The sequence below is a fragment of the Cryptomeria japonica genome, chromosome 7, assembly GCF_030272615.1.
Source record: "Cryptomeria japonica chromosome 7, Sugi_1.0, whole genome shotgun sequence".
Classification (NCBI taxonomy): domain Eukaryota; kingdom Viridiplantae; phylum Streptophyta; class Pinopsida; order Cupressales; family Cupressaceae; genus Cryptomeria; species Cryptomeria japonica.
In genome coordinates, this window is record NC_081411.1 from 836,112,571 (window position 1) to 836,136,642 (window position 24,072).

At 36.5% G+C, this 24,072-nt stretch overlaps 1 protein-coding gene across 1 annotated transcript; it reads right to left on the bottom strand.

Moving 5' to 3' along the window:
• Positions 1 to 18,702: 18,702 nt before the first annotated feature.
• On the bottom strand, positions 18,703 to 19,290 carry LOC131074307 (uncharacterized). Its single transcript, XM_058010905.2, has one exon. It carries the CDS (start codon positions 19,288 to 19,290, stop codon positions 18,703 to 18,705), a length of 588 nt encoding a protein of 195 aa, XP_057866888.2.
• Positions 19,291 to 24,072: the final 4,782 nt, after the last annotated feature.

Consider the following 24,072-nt stretch of genomic DNA (forward strand, 5'->3'; position numbering starts at 1 on the left):
AACCAAGAAATGAGCAAGTGCTGTAAATGTAAATGTCTGTAATGTAAAACAAGTACTAATACCTTGTTCTAAGGATGTTTGTATCCTTATGTGCGAAGGTTTAGATGTTGTTGTTTGTTGTATGTTTGTATGTTGTATGTAGCATGTAGTATGTGATCTCCTCTTCAATGGTTGAATCCTTGTCTTGAATGCAACACTTAGCCTTGAATGGAGACTTGAAATGATCAATTGCTTGAAGGAATGCTTGAATGTTTGAATGCTTGAGTATAGTTTCCACGCCTTTTCCATCATATCGAATGAAAGAGAAAGATGTAGTTTATATACTTGTCAATTAGGGCTGATAGACTGATTTTCCCGACCTTAGGCCGACCAGGAAAGTTTATTTTCCAAATTGCAAACAAAAAGACCCAAAGTCCAAAGGAGACCGGGCCCAAAATAGGACCCAGGGACCAGGGCACTGGGCGCCCTGGTCTTGGGGGACCAGGGCACTGGGCGCTCTGGTCCCACCTCCCGGGACAGCAGGGTGCAAGGAGGTTCAGGCCAGGGTGCTTGAAAAATGCAGTTTTCAGTGTCGTAATCAGGTTTCAGGGTCTCCATTCAGGTTGCGTGTTGCGTCGCCATCGTGAAGACCAAAATGTAGTCGAAATTGCAAGTGTCACAATTTTAGGACGCTACATTTAGCCCCCACTTTAGCGGGAGTATAGGCGTATGCTCATACTTCCGGTAAAGTACAAGGAAATAACATTGAAAGACTTTCACCCTGTCAAGGAGGCAAGATACACCAAGCCCCCAGTGGACTAAGGATCTTACGACTTCGATTGATAAAGTAAAAGGGGAGATCACGAGGGAGAACCATGACTGTCAGTAGTAAGGTTCCCTCACTATGAGTCATGCAAGAAAGATATCAAAAATTTTCAAGGCAAAGCTAAATTTGTCAAGAAATTTTCAAGTATCTTGAAAAGATATGAATGGGATGTATGCCCCCCTACGTTAAAGCGATCGCACATGCCTCACCGGGGGTGATTGCTTTAAGGTAGTGATACATATAAGAAAATGAAAAAGGGAAAGGAGCATGTTATCACAAGGATTTAGCCCCCAAGTGTGAGATAAGCCCAAGGATAATAGACACAAAACACAAAGCACGAGGTGACTTCACTTTCCTCGGGGTCAGTATGCTGTATGATAATTCATGTATATATATCATATGTATGTATGCATAATTGTTCTTCATTCCCCAATCAAGGAAGGTCACCTAGAAGAAGGGAACACATGTGTCTTTTGAGTCAACATGAGAGAGACCAAAAGAGATCTCAATGCTTTGCATCATCCTCAAGTAGACAACACTAAGGACAACAAATAGAAGAATGAGAATAACGTATAGAAGAAGTAACACAAGAGAGGAGGAGAGAATCTGCTATGCTAATGAAAGTAGTCTAGCACGTCATCTACCCCCCGATCTTGCTGATCAATGTTTTGGGAAGGTAGGGAACACGCTAGAGGAGGAACATCCAACACAGCAGATGGAGCTATCACAAGATCCAAACAAGGGCTATGTTCATGTTCCGAGCCACATTGTTCTTGTCTAGGAGCTAGGATAAGTGCTTTAGAAAATTCGTTAGATAAATGGTTATCAATATCAACAAGTTCATATTCACTATCAGAAGCGAAAGAAGTAACATTTTCATCATGAATAACATTGTCATCTATATCATCATCAAGATTTATAAAAATAGGATCTTTAACTCGCACAGGATCAAGACCATCATGCATCTTATGTTTAGGAGATTTAGGCTCAATTTCCGGCTGAGGAGAAAATGGAATAATGCTTGTTGAAGGTGTTTTTGGAGATTGTAAAGTTTGAGAAGCAGCTGCTTGAGCTCTAAGATGACGCTTTCGTCGGTGTTCATGTGCAAAACGATTTCATCTAGTCTTAGTAGAAGGTGGAGAAGATTGAGGAAGAGGAATGTTCTCATCCTTATCACTTGGGTGTTTAGGTTGTGGTCTCTTAGGTTGGATAATAGGAGAAGAAGGAGATCTCTTCTCTCTATAAAAGGAAGGAGGAGGAATATTTGGTTTAGGAAGAAGACCAAGTCCATCATGACGAGGAGGGACAGGTCTACTTTTAGGAAGTTTTATAGACATAGTCACATCCATAGAGATGGGTTGGGAATCTTCTTGAGGAAAGACATTAGTTTTATCTTTCAAAGGAAGAACTTCCTTCTCAAGAACAATAGGAATATCAAGTTTAGGTGTTCTAGGTTCACTTAAAGATAGAATCATATCTGTTTTCCATTTTTGATAAGATTTGAAAAGATGATCGCTTCGCGGAGGAAGAGATTGGAATTGTTTAGGCCAAAAGTAATCAAGCGGAACGCTAGAAGTTCTTTCAGCTGGTTTAAAGAGACTATGATTGACAATAACAACTTCACCATTATGGGGAAATTTCAAACACTTATGAATAGCTGAAGCAATAGCTTTCATGGAAGATAGCCAAGGATAGCCAAGCTTCACACGAAATTGTTCGGAAGATGGAATAATAGCAAAGTTCACATCAAGGGATTTGTTATGGACCTCAATAGGCAATGTAATAGAACCAATTGCAAGAGAAGAAAATGCATCAAATGATTTCACAACCACATTTGTTTTTTCATATATCACTTGATTCAATTGCAAAGTAAAAAGAAATTCTTTAGTAATGACATTAACCATACAAGAAGGGTCAATAAGCACTCCACGACAAGGTGTATTCTTGACTTTTGCAACTATGTATAAAGGACCATCAGGTGCCCTGATGGTTTCACTGGAATCAAATGTGATGGAAGGTTCTTTAGGGTTTTCTTGCTGCTCTACAAAGTTAATCACATTCAGAGTCATAGACACAAGACCATCAGATGAGAGAGAGGAATCATTAGCCTCAATTGCATTAGAGGTATGAGAAGGTAATGGATCAGTGAAAATATGAAGATTTTGGTTAGGAGGAGCTACAGATGTATTGCCTTTATCATTCACTCTAGAAACAGAAATAGTATTATTATCAATCAAATCTTGAATTTTACCCTTTAAAGAAAAACATTTTTCAGTATCATGCCCAGGCTGACGATGAAATTGACAAAAGGCTTTGTTATCAAAATAAGGTGAAGTAATCTTTGCAGGATCAATTTGTCTTATAGGAGGAAGAGTAAGCACATTTTGTTCCAATAACTTATTCATAATACTATGCAATGATTCATTCAAAGGAGTATACTTTCTTTCTTTCTAGAAAAATTTAGAAATAGGAGGCACACCTGATGCTGCATTCACATTGTTGTTGATGATGTTTTCATTGAATTTGATGGAATCTCTATTCGGTTTAAACTTCCCAAATGGTTGTTGACTGCTATCACCCTTATCACTCGGAGCCATAGGATGTGATTGTTCCATTTGACTCACAGTCAGTTGATAATTGTGAAGAGTTGCACACAACTGTTGGAAAGAAGTAAACTCAAAAAATAGAAGTTTGTCTCGAATATCTTTTTGTAAATTAAAAATAAAGATTCTTTGAATATCATTGTCAGGCACTGGAAAAGAAATTTGAGCATACAAATGCTTATATCTACCAATTAAATCAGTCACTTTTTCTTTAACACCTTGTTTACAATGCATTAAATCAATCAAAGTAACTTTAGGACTTATATTGTTTTGAAATTGTTGAATGAAAGCATTTGCAAGTTGTTCGAAAGAAGTAATAGAATAGGAAGGCAATGAGCAATACCATTGTAGGGCTTTGTCTCTTAATGTTCTAGTGAACAGTTTTGCCAGCAACCTTGGGTCATAAGCAAAATCAGTACAAATTGTTTGAAAAGTCTTAACATGTGTTAGAGGATCACCTTTACCATTATAAAGCTCCAAATGCGAGATTTCAACATGTTTAGGAGGAATAGCTCGAACAATGTCAAGAGAAAGTGGGCTCGCAACATCAAATGTGGGCACACTAAACTTAGATTGATTCATAGAGGCAATTTGTTGCTGTAAAGAAGAGACAGTTTGTGCAAGATTGTTAATGGTCGCTTCAGTCGAAGAGTTCATATTAGATGTGTTAGATTGAGATGGAGGTGTTATGTTATTGAAAGAAGGTAAAGAGTAAGGTGGTGGGACTCTATGATAGTCAATTATAGGGGATGATTGGACAAGAGGAACACTACAAGGAGGAATGGAATGGTTAAATGAATTGCCCCCTTGTGTCATGTTCATTTGTGAAGATGTAATAGGAACACTCATTGAAGGAATGAATGAAGAAGTCGGATTAAATGAAGGAAGAGGGTTGATTGAAGAAGGGGGATTGCCCCCATGACTAGTGATAATAGGAGGAATGTCTTGTATAGAAGTGGTCATTATGTTTGATGTAAAGGCAGGTATGCTAGCAATAGAAGTCATCAAAGGAAAAGAATGATTGACTTGTGTAGGAGGTTGTGTATAACCTAAAATTTCGGGACAACTCTTCATAGGCATCACATTCAAATCCACAATGTGTGCAATACCATGCAAAATATCAATTCCATTCTTATCACTTTGAAGCATACGTTTTAGACCCTCAATTAAAGGAAGAGCTTGACTATCGGGATACTCATGAGACATCCATTGGTGAAAATCATCAAATTGGTTATCCAATTTCGAAAGTTGTTCTACAGAAACCTCATGGAGAGCTTCTTCATCATTAGGAGGATTAGAGGAATTACCCATGTCCTTGTTAAAAAGGCTATTCAAATTAGGTTCCATCTCCTCGGTAATTAAACCTCGGAAAGACTTAATTCTACGGCTTCGTCTAACAAGCATAGTGTAAGTAGGGCTTATTGTTGTAAAACTCATGCACTAGAGAGGGAGAAAAGATTTTGATTTTAGAGGTAGCAATTTTCAGTAAAATCAGCCAATCTTCTGGATTTAAGCTGTTAAATGCAATCACGACAGTCTCCCGAAATTTCAGAAAAAATGTCTGGGACCGTGGCGCTCGGAGTGCAACACGGTCCTTGCAACTTTTTTCGAAATTTGCAGGGATGAAAGGTATGATGATTTTAAAGCTAATCTGAAAAAATTGAGTGATTTTACAATCTGTAGGTAGGCCAAATTAAAGTTGCAATCTCAAAATTGAACCCTACCAAGATTGTCGAAAAATGCAAAATTTGAATTTTGAAAAAGAGAGGGAAACTGAAATTTTGAATTTTATGATTTTAGAGGGAATGTCAAAAGCAATGCAAGTTTTGAAATTTAAAAATTGACTCAATTTCACGCAAAATTCAATTTTGAAAGCGGAAATTAAAGTTGTTGTAATTAAGCACTTAATTTCAAAAGTCACAAATTGTAAGAATTTGAATAAAGCACTAAAATTTCGAATGAATGCAAACACACTTTTCAGATTTAGGACACAAAATTTAAGTTTCAATGATTTTTGAATGTTTAAAAGCCTTAATCCAAGCAATCACAAGACCAACTTTGACTGTAATTTTGAAGGTGTTAAAATTGATAAAATCAGCCAAGATTCTGGATTTTAGCAGGAAAATACAGTAAGATCTCGCTCCCGAAATTTCAGAAAAAATGTCAGGGACGATGGCGCTCGGAGTGCACACGGTCCTCGCAACTTTTTTCCAAATTTTCAGGGATGAAAGATATTGTGATTTTATTGCGGAATCCAAAGTTACAGCTGATTTGGAGATGTTTTGATCAGTGAAATTATCAGTCAAAGGTTGAATCAAGAAGGTTTCAAAAATTAGGGTTTTGACACTTAACCACTTAATTTTCAAAATCAAAGCACAAATATGAATTGATAATTTGTAATAGAAGGGCAGATCTGAAACAAGCATTAACAATTAAATATTTCACAAGTTTAATTACTAAAAAGAAATTTTAGGGTTTTTATGCAATCACCTCTAAAATTTTGCAAAAGATCAAACATGGAAATGTAATCAATTTTTTCAGATCTAAGCATGAAAAATCAGAAAGGATGTTCACGTCAGGTTCACCAAAATGTAAAGCGGAAAATCGCGATCAAACCCTAGTTGCTCTCCCCTCTTCCAACTCCGAGGAGAGAGAAGGGAGGCTCGCTAGGGTTGATGGTTTTCACTTAGGGGAGAGACTTTACATTCAAAAGAGGGGTTGAAACCCACAAGATCCAATCCCATGCAATGCAAGATTGGATGCTAAATGAGTTTCAAGGGTTATGACAGCAAGGCTACCCTCTTTTGTAAAGAATGTGCATAGGAGAATTAGGCTAGGAATGCATAGAAAGTGACAAAGATTCGCTTATAAACTGAGATACGGATATAGGATGAAGCTGCGGACCTGGAATTAGCAGTAAAATGTCGATACGGTGCTGTCCTGCAAATTTGAGCAAAAGTTGTCGGGACGATGGCGCCCGGCGCCACGGTCCTCCGAAAAATCCGTGAAACGAAGGGGGATCTGTTCGTCTCTGCACAAGGATTCCAGATCTTCAATTTCAGCCGCGTACCTGCAACCTACACACAGCAAAGCGAAGACGATTGGGGGGTTAGGGATTAGGGGTTTTCCATTAGGTCAAACCCTTGTTTTGGAATTAACCAAGAAATGAGCAAGTGTTGTAAATGTAAATGTCTATAATGTAAAACAAGTACTAATACCTTGTTCTAAGGATGTTTGTATCCTTATGTGCGAAGGTTTAGATGTTGTTGTTTGTTGTATGTTTGTATGTTGTATGTAGCATGTAGTATGTGATCTCCTCTTCAATGGTTGAATCCTTGTCTTGAATGCAACACTTAGCCTTGAATGGAGACTTGAAATGATCAATTGCTTGAAGGAATGCCTGAATGTTTTAATGCTTGAGTATAGTTTCCACGCCTTTTCCATCATATCGAATGAAAGAGGAAGATGTAGTTTATATACTTGTCAATTAGGGCTGATAGACTGATTTTCCCGACCTTAGGCCGACCAGGAAAGTTTATTTTCCAAATTGCAAACAAAAAGACCCGAAGTCCAAAGGAGACCGGGCCCAAAATAGGACCCAGGGACCAGGGCGCTGGGTGCCATGGTCCTGGGGGACCAGGGCGCTAGGCGCCCTGGTCCTGAAGGACCAGGGTGTTGGGCGCTCTGGTCCCACCTCCCGGGACAGAAGGGTGCAAGGAGGTTCAGGCCAGGGTGCTTGAAAAATGCAGTTTTCAGTGTCGTAATCAGGTTTCGGGGTCTCCATTCAGGTTGCGTGTTGCGTTGCCATCGTGAAGACCAAAATGCAGTCGAAATTGCAAGTGTCGCAATTTTAGGACGCTACAGATAGAAATTGAGAATTAATTAATTTAACTAATAAAGATTATTTAAATTGAGGATTAAAAATCACAATTAATTAAATAATAAATATTTAATTAATATTAGAAAATGGTTTAAATGATTAAGAGATGATAGAATTGAAATTGGAATAATTAGTAAGATGACAAAGAAATATGAAATTTCGAAGAATAAGATTAATTAACTTAACTAAGTAATTAAATAATTATTTAACTAATTGGAGGAATAATTAGTACATGATTAATGAGACATTTTTAGGTGTTTACATTTTCCCCTCTTTGAGATAGTATCGAAACAACATTGTTTCAAAGAAAACAATTTTTTAAAATTTTCTACCCCAGTGACTCTTAGGGTGTAATGCCCCCTCGAGAGATTGTTTGTGCATTAAAGACATGAATGATTTCTCAAAAAAAGAAGAATGTGAGATGAAAGATAGAATAGTTAGTTGATTAGAGATAGAGATAGGTGATGTGAAGATGATTTTGAGATAGAATATGAGAGAATGAACTTTAGAATGAAATAGAATGATGAGAATTATAAGCAATTGAAGATGATTGATATGAGATGATAGATTGAAAATGATTAGCAAACTATCAATAATAAAATGAGAGGAAATGAGAATGATTGAATCACGAACCTGTGTCATTATTTATTGCACAATATATATTCATCACTGAGCCTTATTATTGAACAATGGAGCTTATCACATCAGGGTATAAGGAACCAAGATGTAAAGATATCTCATTGAAGAAACAAACATGTAGCAAACAAGAAGTGAACCCTCCATTCTGGTTGTAGTGCCAGGGGTCGAGGTATGTGGGACAGTCACAAGCATAACTATCCTTGAATTTTGCATAGGATATTTGCCAAATGAACGTACCAACACAAACACCCACTAGAATTATTACCCTAGAACTTCATTGTTTCACACCACAAACAACAAACAAAGAAAAATATCATGACCATCCCAACTCCTCTAGTCACTTGTGGACATCCTTGAGTAGCATAGGAATATGACCTGTCGCCAAATGATAAAAGTTAAAAACTAATTAGGACAAAATCCAGCAGCCATACTGACCTTGTGCCTTTGTTCTCGGTTGCTTGATGTGATAGTTGATAATGTCTGATCTCAAAAAGTTGCAGACCCCCTTTAAGACTGACCTGTCTGATTTTGAGTGTATCCTCTTCTATTTAAGATAAGATAATGATCACTTGATATCTATATGATACAATTGATAAGATAGTTTGATCAGTTGATTGCAGATGTTTGACTAGATAGTTGTATCCTTTGTTAACTTCATGTGAAGCATTTGCTAGATATCTGCTAGGATATTTGTTTCTTGTGAGACATTTTGTTGCAAGTTTTTTGATTGATTGATTTTTTTGGTTGATTTTTTAGGACTTTATCTAAATGTTTTTGATAATTTTTTCAGGACATTTTCTGAATGTTTTTGGATTTTATGCTTTTCATTGGTTTTGGTATTTTGTGGATTATATATGAATGTTTTTGATTGATTTTCTTAGGACCATATTCTGAACGTTTTTTTGGATTTTTATGCTTTTCATTATTTTTGGTATTTTTGTTTTCTCAATGTTTTTGGATTTTGTGGATTATATATGAATGTTTATTGGATTTTGATGCTTTACCAATATTTTTGGATTTTTTTTAGGACTTTATATGATTTTTTCAGTTATGCCCCCAGTGTGCAAACCTATATGACATGATGATCTACATAATGCATGTGGAGACAATGAATTTTTGACATGACCTATGTTAATGCAATATGCATGATGAAGATACGTTTCCTATTTGAACAAGGATAACTATGTTTGTTTACCATTTTTTAATACACCAATTGAATTAGAGGTACAAAAAATTTCATAGATAAGCATTCAATCGATCCTTAAGATCCCTTGGAACATCCAAATTAATACACTTGGTGACTAGGATTTACAAATGGAGATGCAAAAAACTTCCCCATTGGTTCTTGAAACTTTGATCTTCTTTTGCCCATGTGAGTGCAAATGAGTTAATTCCCACTCTTGTGTTCACTAAAGATCCTTAACATCTTATATGACTAGCTACATGAATTATTCTAACTTCAAAAGCATCCCGAATAGAGCCTCGTTGCCAGCAAGCTTTTAGAGCTCTGACGAGGTTATAGACTGTAATTTCTCAAATATCACTCCATTGCTAGTAGACGTCCATAGCCTTGATGGAGTTACTTGCATGTTCCCATAGTCAAACTTTTTGTTGCACTTGTATGTGTGATATTTCAGTTATATATCATTTCTCTTTTGCCTTGAGATGAATATTTGGCATATCACTTTTTATTTTTTATTTTTTCTTGCCTTGACTTGTAAGTAATGAAACCTACTTGGGTGTAACAATTATGCAGATGTTGAAGTAGAATTTTAGATTTTTCACTAGTCATATGATCAACTAGGTGTCATGAATGAATTAGAGATTTTGTTAATGTGTTTGAGATATAGAAATTAATATATTTTGGGTTAACAAGTCTCAAATAGTGAAATCACTACCCAACCATAAGTAAAGAGTCGTCATGGGATAATGTTGAAAATGAATGACCTTAGGACCTCAAAGACTTCATGTCTGAATTTCTAAGAAATGAGATGACCCTTGTTTCTCTTGAATGCAAACAGATGATAAACTTGGACAATTGCTTTGTTTTATTGATGCTTCTATATGCTAATGAAATTTTGTGAATGTGATGCATTTGAAAAAGAAACTATATGTGATACAGTGCTTTGAATAAAATGGGATGCAATGTGGAAAGAAAAACCTAAACTAACCCATCCCTTAGATATAGTATCATTTAACATGCATGTTGTTCATAGGGATAGGGTGTTTTATGTAGGTAGTTCATTGGTCTTTGTTTGAAGAGTCGGATAAAGATGTCTTTTCCAATAGGATATAAGGACTCAACTAGGTGTATTCCATGTACAATTTTTGCTATAGCCTCCTTATTATCAAACCAATCCAACCATGGTAGATTCTCTTGCCCCCAATCTATCAAGTGTGGGTGTATGAGACAAATTGATTTTGGTTTCGAAGTTGTGACATGAGAGGGTGCTATGCCTATTTTTATTGATGCACTTGAAGAGTATGATGAAGCCAACCAGGTGTAAATCTCATTAGCTAGTTTTATGCTTGTGCATGAAGAAGATGATGAAACAATTTGGGTGTTGGTATCATTAGCTAGTGCAATGCTTGTTTATGTCACCACATTGACATGTGATAATGGCTCACATACAATTGTTGACAAGTTTCTTTGTGTAGTATGATCTAGATTGGTGATTTCATTGATAAGGGGTTCATGATCAAAAACTTGTGTAGAGGGATTAGGATCACTGGGAGAAATGGTAAATTCATTTGAGAGGGAGTCTTGTGAGGAACATGGAGGATTATGACATGGAGATGAAGAGATGGAGGGATGTTGATTAGGATTTGGAGAAATAATGGGATCTTGTTTAGGACATGAAGGTAGAGGTATGCTTTGATCTTGACTTGGAAAGGGATTATTATGAAGGATAGAAGGGCTATCCTGATCTTGCTTAGGAGGTGGATGTTGGATGGGACTTGAAAGGACACTTTGTTCTTGAGACAAAAGGGTATCATTATGAACGTAATAGAAAAGAGTGAGGGGATCATCATAAGATTCTTGGTCAGTGGGATCTTGATAAAAAATTGGGTAGGATAGAAGTGTTTGTTCTTGATCTTTATTTGTTTCATGACTCATTTATTTTGATTTTGGATCATCATGTTGACACGGGGAAGAAGTTTGGATATGCATGGGAGATTCTTGGAATGTTTCAACACATTGGCCTGATGAGGAAGGATTTTGAATGAGATCCTTTGAATCATGACTTGAATTAGATTGGATTTGTACGATGGATAGCCCTTGGGAGGTTATGTTATTGGATAGAGATGACATGGATTGGTCTTGTGTGACTTCAGGGGATGATGAAATGATGGATAGATATGGTTGATTTGGTCTTTGGTTGAAAGAGATTTGATTTTGGTTGAAAGGAGTATTATTTTGGATGAAAGAGATTTGATTTTGGTTGAATGAATTTTGATTTGGATTTTGGTTTAATGGGGTTGATTTTGGTTGAAAGGGGTTTGATTTTTGGGTTGAAAGAAAAAGAATGTTTACATGACTCTAATGTTGGTTGAACTGAGGTAGGAACGATTTTGTTGAAGAATGAAGGTTGGTATGTTTGAATGGTCTCACGAGAAGAAGAAGGTTGGCCTGATATTGATTCCCTCATCGTCATCACTTCTCTCATCATTTTTTCTAACCAGCCCCTATGGTTGTTAGGACTAGTCATATCTATCATTTGTTGTTGCAAAGTCTTGATCTATTGAGCCAAGGTTTCTATGGATGGTGATGGAATAGGAATGGTAGGGATGAATTCTCCACCTTCCCTATGAAATGTATAATACCAATCCATGATGTTTTCTTGATTGGTTTGGACCTAGGATCACAACATGTAAGATGTTTTCTCCATTTCTTTGAATGTGACTATGTTTGATTTGTTGAACTTGACAAACTTGTTTAAGTTGAGGTTGAGTTTGATTGATCCTCTGATTGTGATTTGGACGTTTGGCATATGACTTTCTAGGATGATTATGCAAATGACGATGGACTAAGATAGACGTATATGAGGTCTAAGAAAGGACTAAAATGAAGATTATAACAACACTAAAATGAATTAGGAGGTCAATGGAACATAAATAAGGACTTATGTGAAGATTATGATTACGTATATGGGAACTCTATGAGGATGATAATGAGGACGATGCAAGGACTTATGAAAATACTTATGCAAATTTTAATGACATAAATGAGGATGATAATGAGGATGACAATGAGGATGATGAAAGGACTTATGCAAATTCTAAGGACATAAATGAGGATGATAATAAGAATGTAAATGAGGACTATGCAAGGACTTATGTAAATTCTAATGAAATAAATGAGGATGATAATAAGGACAATAATGAGGATGGTGCAAGGACTTGTGCAAATTCTAAGGACGTAAATGAGGATGATAATAAGATGTAAATGAGGATTATAATGAGCACTATGCAATGACAAGGGCATATATGAGGACAATAATGGGGATGATAATAAGGACTAAGGGTGTATATGAAGATAATAATGGGGACAATAATGAGGACTATGAAAGGGCTTATGCAAAGTAAGGATGTAAATAAGGACTATATGAGGAGGATAATGAGGACTATGCAAGGACTTCCTATGGTCACAAGTATGTAATTTTTTTGAGTTTGTACGTCCGTCTGATGTTTCAAGATGGACTTTGTTTCCAGTAATTCTGTGTGTAGGACACGTTTGTTGTTTTCCAAGTCTGAGAATAGTTGTTTGAAGGTAGGTATAGCTGACTGAACTTGTTTTCTAGCAAACTCTAAGAATTTAGAGATACATAGGGTAGGGCCTGAAATGGGCCAATACTGACTCAATACTGGTCTGACACAACAATACACATAAAAGAACATAATACAATCTTAGGCTGGAAATTGGAAACCATTCAAATGAGGCCCTTACAAAATACCAAAACAAGATGAACAACTAGAGAGTCCGACAACATTGGCTCCACTCCACGGTACACACTTCTCAAGCATGCCAGTATCTCTTACCCCAAAGATTAAAAGATCTTATCCCAGAGGGATTTCTATCTCATAATGCAAGGTACATGAAGGGAATCTATGGGGTATGATCTGCACTCCCAGAGTCACTAAATATAGGATTTGGGCTACTAAGTTGGTTCTTATTGTAAAATTTTGAGGGTTCCCGATCTAATGATTGATTCTCAGAGAAAGGCACTTAAGACTTTAGTTGAGCTTATTGGTGCAGGGAAGGCCACCACATAACTTGAATTCACTCAACACTCTAGCCTCCTGATCACCAGTATATTTATATAGCAGCTCAAAAAACCCACTCGAGAGTACGCTAGGAGAGATGATATCCCCAATGCATCCCAATTTGAAGTACCTCTATGGGGTGATGAAATCCTCAGTCAAAGATACCCTTCACTACTTGAAATAAAATAAAATTGGGTGTTGTTGTCACCTTCTCCCTTTCTCCCAAGACCTCGAAGGTGGGTGGAAATGTAGTTAATGCAATAGTAGGTCCACCCCAAACACAATAAAAGATTCTTTCCCTAAAAAAAAAGAAAAATAAATGTGAGTTAATCCATTGAGCAACCTGATTCACGTCCATTTTAAAACCCAAATTTAGGTTAGATACACATGTGCATAATTGAAATGTGAATGCATGCATGTCAATTTTAACCATTGTTTATTTTAATCCCAAAACCAAAGTGTGATACATGCACATCCATTTTAACTATTGTTTATTTTAAGCCCAAAACTGAAGTGTTAGAGCACGGGTGTTTATAATTCAATAATAATCGGATCCTCTCTATAAATTCACCACAGGATACATACAAATAATCAGTAACCCAATAAAACCCATAGAAAATAGAGAAAAAAACTATGACAAGTACGAATGCGTGATGATACTTGAGCAATTGCATGATCATGTATGGTCGATTGCGTAGTTCTGTCAGAGCGATTGTGTAATTCTGACAGAGCGATTGTGTGATCCTAGCAAAGTGATTATGTGATCCTAATAGAGTGATTGCATGATTGGCAAACAAACCAAACAAAAAATAAAAAATAAAGCTAATTCTGATATGGAACCTGCAAAATAGATTGTGATGCTCTAGCAAGATCTCTCATCATCCATTCTATATTAAGCAAATAATATTTCACCCTATATGAGAGAACTAGGCTATTGTATCTATAGATGGCTAGTTGATCCTCTAGATCTTGTATCTTCTTTTCTTCTTTGAAGATTTGCTGATAGCATTTGGCTTGTCTTCTTTGCTCCTTTGTCCTCCTGGCACTTGAAATTTTGAATTGTACCTTACGTGCCATAAAATGTCATAATTAAGCATGCAATAAAAGTAAAACGCATTTAGATTTACCTAAATTCATACAAAATCTGACAAAACAAAGAGCAGAAAAATAAAAATAGAAAATAAACAAAACAACAATATTCCTGACGAATGCGTGATCCTAACAGAGCGATTGCATGATCCTGTAAGGGATTTTGCATGATGGGTTCCACACGAATGTTTGACCCGATCTGCTCAATTAGGTGAGCCTATCTATGCAATTGCATGATGATGTAAGCATGATTGCGTGATGATGAGATCCACTTTGGAATTCATACAAAACCTGCAAAAAATGAAAAAAATTGTACGACTTGCAAAAATCACTCAGAAAATAGAGAAGTTTAATTAGTTGTTGTTCACATCGGGTTCATCAAAATGTCACATGTATAAATTCATCTAATGTAAAGTAAACTATGAATGAAAGGGAAAATCATGAATCTTGTCCTAATTAGAATCCAAAAAAACAAAACAATGAAATAACACAGAAGCAAGAAATATGATTATAATTAAAATCAAACAATCCCCCTATTCCAAGACTATGTATAGCTTCCATTGCTCTTCTCCTCTTTTTGGTATGGTGGCTCTCAGATATTGCACTGGAAACCTGCAATTGACATAAAGATTCAAAGTTCATGATTCAGAGTGATTGTTGAAAATGGAGATTGAATGCCTAATTTAGAGATTATTGGAGAGGATTGAATGAGAGGTGGAACAAATTGATCAAGAGGTGGAACTCAGATAAGCTCACATACTAATTGATAGTTGAACTATTGATTTGGAGGTGGAACAAAATAGATTGAATAGATTAATTGAGTTAACTGATTGAGAAAAAAGTTGATTGAAAGATGAAAAAGAATGATTAGAGGAAATAAAGAGGAGGAAATAGTTAACTGATAGAAAGCTTTTTGGAAAAAAACAAAGTGGAAGATAGAAATTGGAATTGAAAAGATAATTGAATTAATTAATTAATTGATTGAATTAATTAATTTAGTATGTGCTTGCACTTTGATTTAGATTTTCAATTTAATCTTTGCATGAGATTTTTTATTTTATTTTAGTGGTAAGTGCTATCAGCTATGGGGATAACACCCTATATTACTATAGAAACTGAGTACAAAAGTATTACACCAACAAAAACCCTTCACCAAAGGAAGTTGGAGCTTAGGAACAATACATTCTATGCCTAAAAAAGAGATTAATTCTAAATGCCAACCTATTCTATCCTGCCAACAAACACGACTTCTAAATCTAGCTTTGTCTGATAAAGTGAAGGATGGCCAATACTGCCTCCCCAATGCTGAGGAGATTATCGGTAGATCCCTTGGAAAGCCACCAATCCTCCAATTCCAGCAGCATCCTGAAGCTTTCAAGGTTGCCTTAGATGTTTTTTAAGTTGTTCTAGGTTGTTTGGATGAGTTTTGAACTCATTATGTGGTTTTGGTTTCTTGTTTTCATCTTTTTGCTCAAAATTGCCAGTTTAGTGTTGCCTGGCAAAATGATGGAAAAATGAGTTTTTAATGTGGCTTTTGTTTTAAAAGGTTTTAGACATGTTTATTGCTTGGGTTTTATGTGTGAGAAGTGTTTTTAGGTGATTGTTAGTCTTGGAGGTCAATCTTGCATTTTCTAGGCACCAAAAGTTGTCATTTAGGCATCAAAATGTCAAATTTAAGTGCCCTTGGACATGTACCTATCCATATAGGAGGCTAACCAACTTGGAGAGGTATTTAATCTCCTATTTTAACTATTGTAAGGGTTGATCATTCAAATTTATGAAGCATTTTGCAAACTTGCACTAGTTTTACTTGGTTTTTCTCTAGTTTTTAACTCCATGTGAACAATAGTTCATACACCTACTGTACTTGGCCATACTTTTGTTGCATTTTTAGTTTCTATTATGTTTTCTTAAGCTTTTCCCTTTGGTGGCATCTAATTTTATCAAGTTTTGAGTTTGTAGCAAAATTAGTTTGATTTGATAGTTTCACTGCCTTGTCTAGGTAATTGGCAAGGATGCTTGACCAACTTGGCTTCTTGAAGTCCTAAAATATTCATGGCTTCCCAAGAACTAGTTGGTCAATTTTTAAATTATGTAAATACATGTTTTTCTTTCAAGAATGCAGGTGCAAGGAGTTTTGTGGCCATGGAGCCCTAGGCAAGTGTGCCATTTGGCTAGGGTCTTGAAGAAATTTGATGCTTTGCTCTTCTATAGCAAGTGCATTTAATAGTTGAACAGACTTGCCTTGATGTTTGAGGTTGTATGTCAAGGTTAAGAGGCTTTCTAAGACATAAGGAGAATGATTTCATGTTTAGTTTGTGAAAATAATGTAAAAGACAGTGAGTCGCTGTTTTAGAGTCAATTTCCTTTCATTAGCCTACTCTCCACCATACATTGGAGCTTGTAAGGTTTTGTACCTCCTTCTAATTGCTTGCAAACAAGAACAAGGAGTGATTTTGGTGTTATGTATGGGTTAGAAGTTGCCAAGATCAATCAATGATCTTTGAGGCAAGGTTGTAATGCCAGTTGGCTGTCACAATCAACTAGGACTGAGTTTTACATTTTCTTTTGAAGTTATATATGTAATATTCTCCTTCAAAATGATAGGTATGAAGGTCAATAAGCCATTAAAGATAGAGCCTTGTTAAGGAGCACAAAACAGACTTTTTGTAAAGAGTTTTAACAGTGAAAGTGTAGGTCACAGTGAAAGGCAAAAGTGCAGTGACAGTTAGCTTTGACAGTGAAATAACCCATTATTTGTAATTGCCTAATGCTTGTATGTAGGGATAACATGAATCTCCTTTGTCTCTAAATGGTAGATATGTTTACATGTTGAATGTAATTGGTTTCTGTTTGCAAATGATGTGTTTGAAAGAGGCAATAATGGAAAAGTTGTAAATTGTTGCATTCTCCTCATAAGCAACTTTTTGTAAAATCATGTTCTCCAAATCTTGAAGTGTAAATCTTCTTTATTGTGGCCTAATTAGTCAGTAGTATGATGTCACTAAGGTTTCTTGTTCCATATTGGAGGTCCCTAGTTTGAATCTTGGTTTTCACCATCAAAACCCTACCAAACCCTCCTTTTTCACCCATTTTTAGGATAGTCATGCAGAAGGCCTGAGAGATCCTGAGACTTTGAAAATCTTCAAGTATTCCCAAAAGGGTATCCATAAATGTGAAGCTTTTAGTCTGGATGTCCATCGCTTGATCAGGGTGAGCACAAAACCCCAAATGGAGGGCTAATGCCTAGTAGCCCGTTTTAGGCCTAAAACCAAGTTTTTGTCAAATCGGGTATGCCAGTGAAGGTTGTAAAGCATGAAATCCAACAAAACAAGTTGAAACAGGTTAACCTAACATGAATTCAACCTATTTGGTGAGTTTGGCTTCATAAGTTGCTTTTGGAGCACTTGGAAGGAGGTCAACAACTAGGGAGTTGGAGCCTTTGAGTAGCCAAGGAGAGCTTGACATAGGGAGGTGGAGCAAGGTGAGTTGTTAGACTACCTTTGAGCTATTTGCACTATGTCCTTGGGGACTACACCTTAAAAATAGTAAGGGTCTATCACTTAGCAAACATACTAGCCACTTAACAACCACCGAGCACTATCCTCCCAATCACATCTCCATGAGCCTCCTCTGTAGGATCCACATCACCCTCTTCAAGCTCCAATTCTATCATGTCTGTCACACTCTCTTCTTCTAGATCATCAACATCCTCTCCCACCTCACTCTCATTTACTGACCCTTCAGCACCTTCTTCTTCTGAATGGTTGTTCTTCAACGAGTCCTCTGAATCTGAAGTAGAAGAAGAACTCTCAACAGGCTTCAAATACAACCTTAAGATACTCTCCCTGGTTCCTTCCCTAAGCTCAAAGATGGCATCCACTATAGCATGTATGTTGACTGGGTTGGAAAAACCCTGCATCAGGCCGACACCTTCCACCTGCGACTCTAGGATGTCTACAATGGGAGTAATTACTGCTCCATATACTAGCCTATCACACCAATGCCGCTCCAAGTTCAAAGAACAATCCACCAAGGAGATGATTGCCCTGCAAATTTCTTCCTCCAAGATGAACAGATTGAGACATTGACGCTCCAAATTGTGCCCACAATTAACATAGCTCAGTCCCACAAATGGCGGCAAATTCACAAAACTTGTGGCTGGTTCCCTCATTTCCCTCCATTTAAAACCAATGGAACCTTTCGGATCTTATTGCCCAATCGAGCATGTGAACTCCACCTTCTGATCTTTAGCCTACAACTTCTAGATTTCTGCTAGGAAATTGGATATTATGTACCCTTCACCACCACTTTCTAAAATTTGAGATCCATGAGGAGTCCTCAGAACCGACGCTTTATGTTCTGGTCATATTACCTTGCCACCTATGCTTTGGCTCGTGTAAGGCTATCATGAACCGAATCTATCCAATCCTTGTACACTGCCATTCTAGTCTCTCACTCAAATTAGTGTTCAGTACCACTGGATCAGCATCCTCATTACTGAAAATAATTGTACCATTATTCTTCTCAATTCCCATGTTGGCTAGGAGGTCTGCCACTTTATTCCCTTCTCTATATGTGTGTTTGAATTCAAATGAGTTGATGGATTCTAGAGCCTTGTTAATATGAGGTACCCACTTGCCGAGTTTCCAATTGAGGATGTTTGACTTGGAAACCCCATTGATTATAATTTGTGAGCCTCCTTCAAAACATATTTTGTCCAACCCTCTTTGTACACATAAATCTAGTCCTGCTACCAATGCCCTGCTTTCTGCTTCATTGTTTGTGGCTAGTCCCAAGCTCCCATATAACCCTCCTAGTAATATCCCCAAGGAATTTCTGATGACTGCTCCAATTCCTATTGATCCAGGGTTCCCTCTACAAGCTCCATCAATGTTTAGTTTGACCCAATCACCTTGCAGAGGAGCCCATCTAATTAACTTCCTATTAAAATTGGGAGCAAGGATGACCCCCAACCCCCAGTCTTTGAGTGTCCAATTACTTTCCATGTCCCTATCCTAGTTGTCGTACCTGAGTGGTTTCACTTTGGGTGGTTTTCCATTGATTACTTCTTCAATACCCTCCTTGATTTTGAAAATCACCTCCTCCACTGAGAGTGTTGTTTCCCTGAAGATCCTTCTATTTCTCTATTTCCAGATATGCCATGATAGTAAAGTAGGGGAGATCTACTACAATCCACTCCACTTCGATTGGGTATTTTTCGGCCATGCCACTAGGAAGTCCTTGAGTGACTTATTTCTAACTGAAATACATTGTAGTTTATTCATAAGCCACTCCCAACACACTTTAGCAAAGGGACATCTAAACAGTAAATGATTGGCTGATTCTTCATTTCTTTTGCACATGATGCACCAGCTTGGTCCTGCGATCCCAATGAGCTTAAGTTTGTCACTAGTCAAAATTTTGCCATGAAGGGCAATCCATAAAAATGCTCCAACTTTAGGAAGTCCTATGTTGTTCCAACAGAGGTAATAAGGTCAATTGCTTTCCCTCACTCTTTGACGTTGGATCTCATATCCCAATTTCACACTGTATTTGCCTGACTTGGAAGCACACCAGAAAATGGTGTCCTCTTGTTCTGACTGTGCAATGCATCTATTTTTGAGTAGCTCTGTCAACTTCAAGCACAACCTACTATCCCCAATATATCTTTGCATGCGATTTAATTCAAATGTTGAATTTATTTTAAATTCAATTTGTTATTTGATTATATATAGAACTTGACTTTGATTTCCAACTTGATTTTTGAAATCATGCACATGCATTTGAAATTAGGAGAAATTAGAAGAAATTAATAAAATTAGAATTTAAATTTGAAGAAATAATGGAATTAAAAGAAATTAACTGAAATTAGAAGAAATTAGAATTTGGGGATTTTGAAGAATTAATTAGTTAATTAAATAATTTAAAGAAACTATTTAATTATTTAGAAACTAAATTTAATTAAATAATAAAGATTATTTAAATAAAAGGATTAAAATCATAATTAATTAAATAATTAATATTTAATTAATATTTAGAAAAGGGTTGAATGATTAATTGAATAGAGATAGAAATTGATAATTAATTTATTTAAATAATAAAGATTATTTAAATTGAAGATTAAAAATCACAATTAATTAAATAATAAATATTTAATTAATATTAGAAAATTGTTTAAATGATTAAACGATGATAGAATTGAAATTGTAATAGTTAGTAAGATGACAAAGAAATACGAAGTTTTGAAGAATAAGATTAATTAACTTAATTAAATAATTAAAGAAATTTTTAACTAATTGGACAAATAATTAGTGCATGATTAATGAGACATTTTTAGGTGTCTACAAGAAGAGTTCCATATTTAAAAGTGTGCTTCTTGTCTTGCTTAATTTTCTTCAAATTACTCATCAGCTCATTTAGAAGGATTATACATAGATCATACCTCATGTCATTCTTGAGCATCTAATATGTTGTATATTGTAGCGTCCTAAAATTGCGACACTTGCAATTTTGACTGCATTTGGGTCTTCACGATGGCGATGCAACACGGAACCTGAATGGAGACCCCGAAACTTGTTCATGACACCAAAAACTGCATTTTTCAGCACCTTGGCCTGATCCTTCTTGCACCCTGTTGTCCCTGGAGGTGGGACCATGGCGCCCAGCGCCCTGGTCCTTCAGGACTAGGGCACCCAGCGCCCTAGTCCCCCAGGACCATGGCGCCCAGCGCCCTGGTCCCTGGCCCTATTTTGGGCCCGGTCTCTTTTGGGGCTTCGGGTCTTTAAGTTTGCAAATTGGAAAATAATATTTCCTGGTCGGCCTAAGGTCGGGAAAATCAATCTTTCAACCCTAATTGACAAGTATAAAAACTGCATTTCCTCTCTCATTTTGGGGAGAAAGAGGGAAAAAAGGCGGAAACGATATTCAAACATTCAAGCATTCAAGCATTCAAGCATTTCCTTCAAGCAATTGAGCATTCTAAATCTCCATTCAAGGCTAAGTGTTGCATTCAAGACAAGGATTCAACCATTGAAGAGGAGATCACTTACAACATACAACATACAACAACATTTACACCTTCGCATGTAAGAATACAAACATTCTTACAACAAGGTATCAGTACTTGTTTACATTACAAACATTTACATTTACAGCATTCTCATTTCTTGGTTAATTCCAAAACTGGGGTTTGACCTAAAGGCAAACCCCTCATCCCTAACCCCCCAATTGTCTTCTCTTTTCTGTGTGTAGGTTGCAGGTACGCAGCTGTAATTGAAGATCTGGAATCCTTGTGCAGAGACGAACAGATCCCCCTTCGTTTCGCGGATTTTTCGGAGGACCGTGTGCACGCCGGGCGCCATCGTCCTGTCAACTTTCGCTCAAATTTGCAGAATAGCACCATCTCAACATTTTACTACTAATTCCAGGTCCGCAGCTTCATCCCATATCCCTATCTCTATTTATAAGTGAATCTTTCTTGCTTTACATGCATTCCTAGTTCAATCTTTCTATCTACATTCTTTACAAAAGAGGGTATCCTTGCTATCTTACCCCTTGAAACTCATATAGAATCCAATCTTGCATTGCATGGGATTGGATCTTGCGGGTTTCAACCCCTCTTTTGAATGTAAATTCTCCCCTAAGTGAAAACCATCAACCCTAGTGACTCTCCCTTCTCTCTCCTTGGAGTTGGGGAGGGGAGAACGACTAGGGTTCAATTTTTCCGCTTTACATTTTGGTGAACCCAACGTGAACATCCTCATTTTGATTATTCATGGTTAGATCTAAAAATTTTGCTTCCCTAATTACATTTCCATGTTTGATCTTTTGCAAATTTTAGAGGTTGATTGCATAAAAACCCTAGAATTTTCTTTTTAGTAATTAAACTTGTGAAATGTTTAATTGTTAATGCTTGTTTCAAATCTACCCTTCTATTGCAAATTGTCAATTCATATTTGTGCTTTAATTCTGAAAATTAAGTGGTTAAATGTCAAAACCCTAATTTTTAAGACCTTCTTGATTCAACCTTTGACTGATAATTTCACTAATCAAAACACTTCCAAATCGGCTGTAACTTTGGATTCCGCAATAAAATCACAATATCTTTCATCCCTGAAAATTTGGAAAAAAGTTGAGAGGACCGTGTGCACCCCAAGCGCCATCGTCCCCAACATTTTTTCTGAAATTTCGGGAGCTAGATCTTACTGTATTTTTCTACTAGAATCTAGAATTTTGGCTGATTTTATCAATTTTAACACCTTCAAAATTAAAGTCAAAGTTGGTCTAGCGATTGCTTGGATTGAGGCTTCTAATCATTCAAAAATGGTTGAAATTAAAATTCATATCAAAATTGTGTTTCTTACAGTCCTAAATCTGAAAAGTGTGTTAGCATTCATTCGAAATTTCAGTGTTTTATTCAAATGTTTGCAGTTTGTGACTTTTGAAATTAAGTGTTTAATTGCAACAACCTTGATTTCCACTTTCAAATTCAAATTTTGCCTGAAATTGAGTCCACTTTTAAATTTTGAAACTTGCATTGCTTTCAGCATTCCCTCTAAAATCATAAAATTCAAAATTTTAGTTTCCCTCTCTTTTTCAAAATTCAAATTTTACATTTTTCAACAATCTTGGTAGGGTTCAATTTTGAGATTGCAACTTTAATTTGGCCTATCTACAGATCGTAAAATCACTCAATTTTTTCAGATTAGCTTTAAAATCATCATAACTTTCATCCCTGAAAATTTTGAAAAATGTTGCGAGGACCGTGTGCACTCCGTTCGCCATGGTCCCGGACATTTTTTCCAAAATTTTGGGAGATTGTCCTGATTGCATTTAACAGCTTAAATCTAGGAGATTGGCTGATTTTATTGAAATTTGCTGCCTCTAAACTTCAAAATCTCTCTCTCTCTTTAGTGCATGATTTTTACAACAATAAGCCCTACTTACACTATTCCCGTTAGACGAAGCCTTAGAATTAAGTCTTTCCAAGGTGTAATTACCGAGGAGATGGAACCTAATTTGAATGGCCTTTTTAATGAGGACATGGGTAATTCCTCTAATCCTCTTAATGATGAAGAAGCTCTCCATGAGGTTTCTGTAGAACAACTTTCAAAATTGGATAACCAATTTGATGATTTTCGACAATGGATGTCTCAAGAATACCCCGATAGTCAAGCTCTTCCTTTAATTGAGGGTCTAAAACGTATGGTTCAAAGTGATAAGAATGGAATTGATATTTTGCATGGTATTGCACACATTTTGGATTCGAATGTGATGCCGATGAAAAGTTGTGCTGAAACCTTAGGTTACACACAACCTCCTACTCAAGTTAATCATTCTATTCCTTTGACAACTTCTATTGCTAGTATACCTACTTTTACATCAAAAATAATGACTACTTCAATACAAGACATTCCTCCTATGATCACTAATCATGGGGGCAATCCCTCTTCTTCAATCAATCCTCTTTCTTCATTCAATCCGACTTCTTCATTCATTCCTTCAATGAGTGTTCCTATTATATCTCCACAAATAAACATGACGCAAGGGGGCAATTCATTTAACCATTCCATTCCTCCTTTCCAATCATCTCCTATGACTAACTATCATAGTGTCCCACCACCCTACTCTCTACCTTCTTTCAATAACATAACACCTCCATCACAATCTAACACATCTAATATGAACTCTTCGACTGAAGCGACCATTAACAATCTTGCACAAACTGTCTCTTCTTTACAACAACAAATTGCCTCTATGAATCAATCTAAGTTTAGTGTGCCCACATT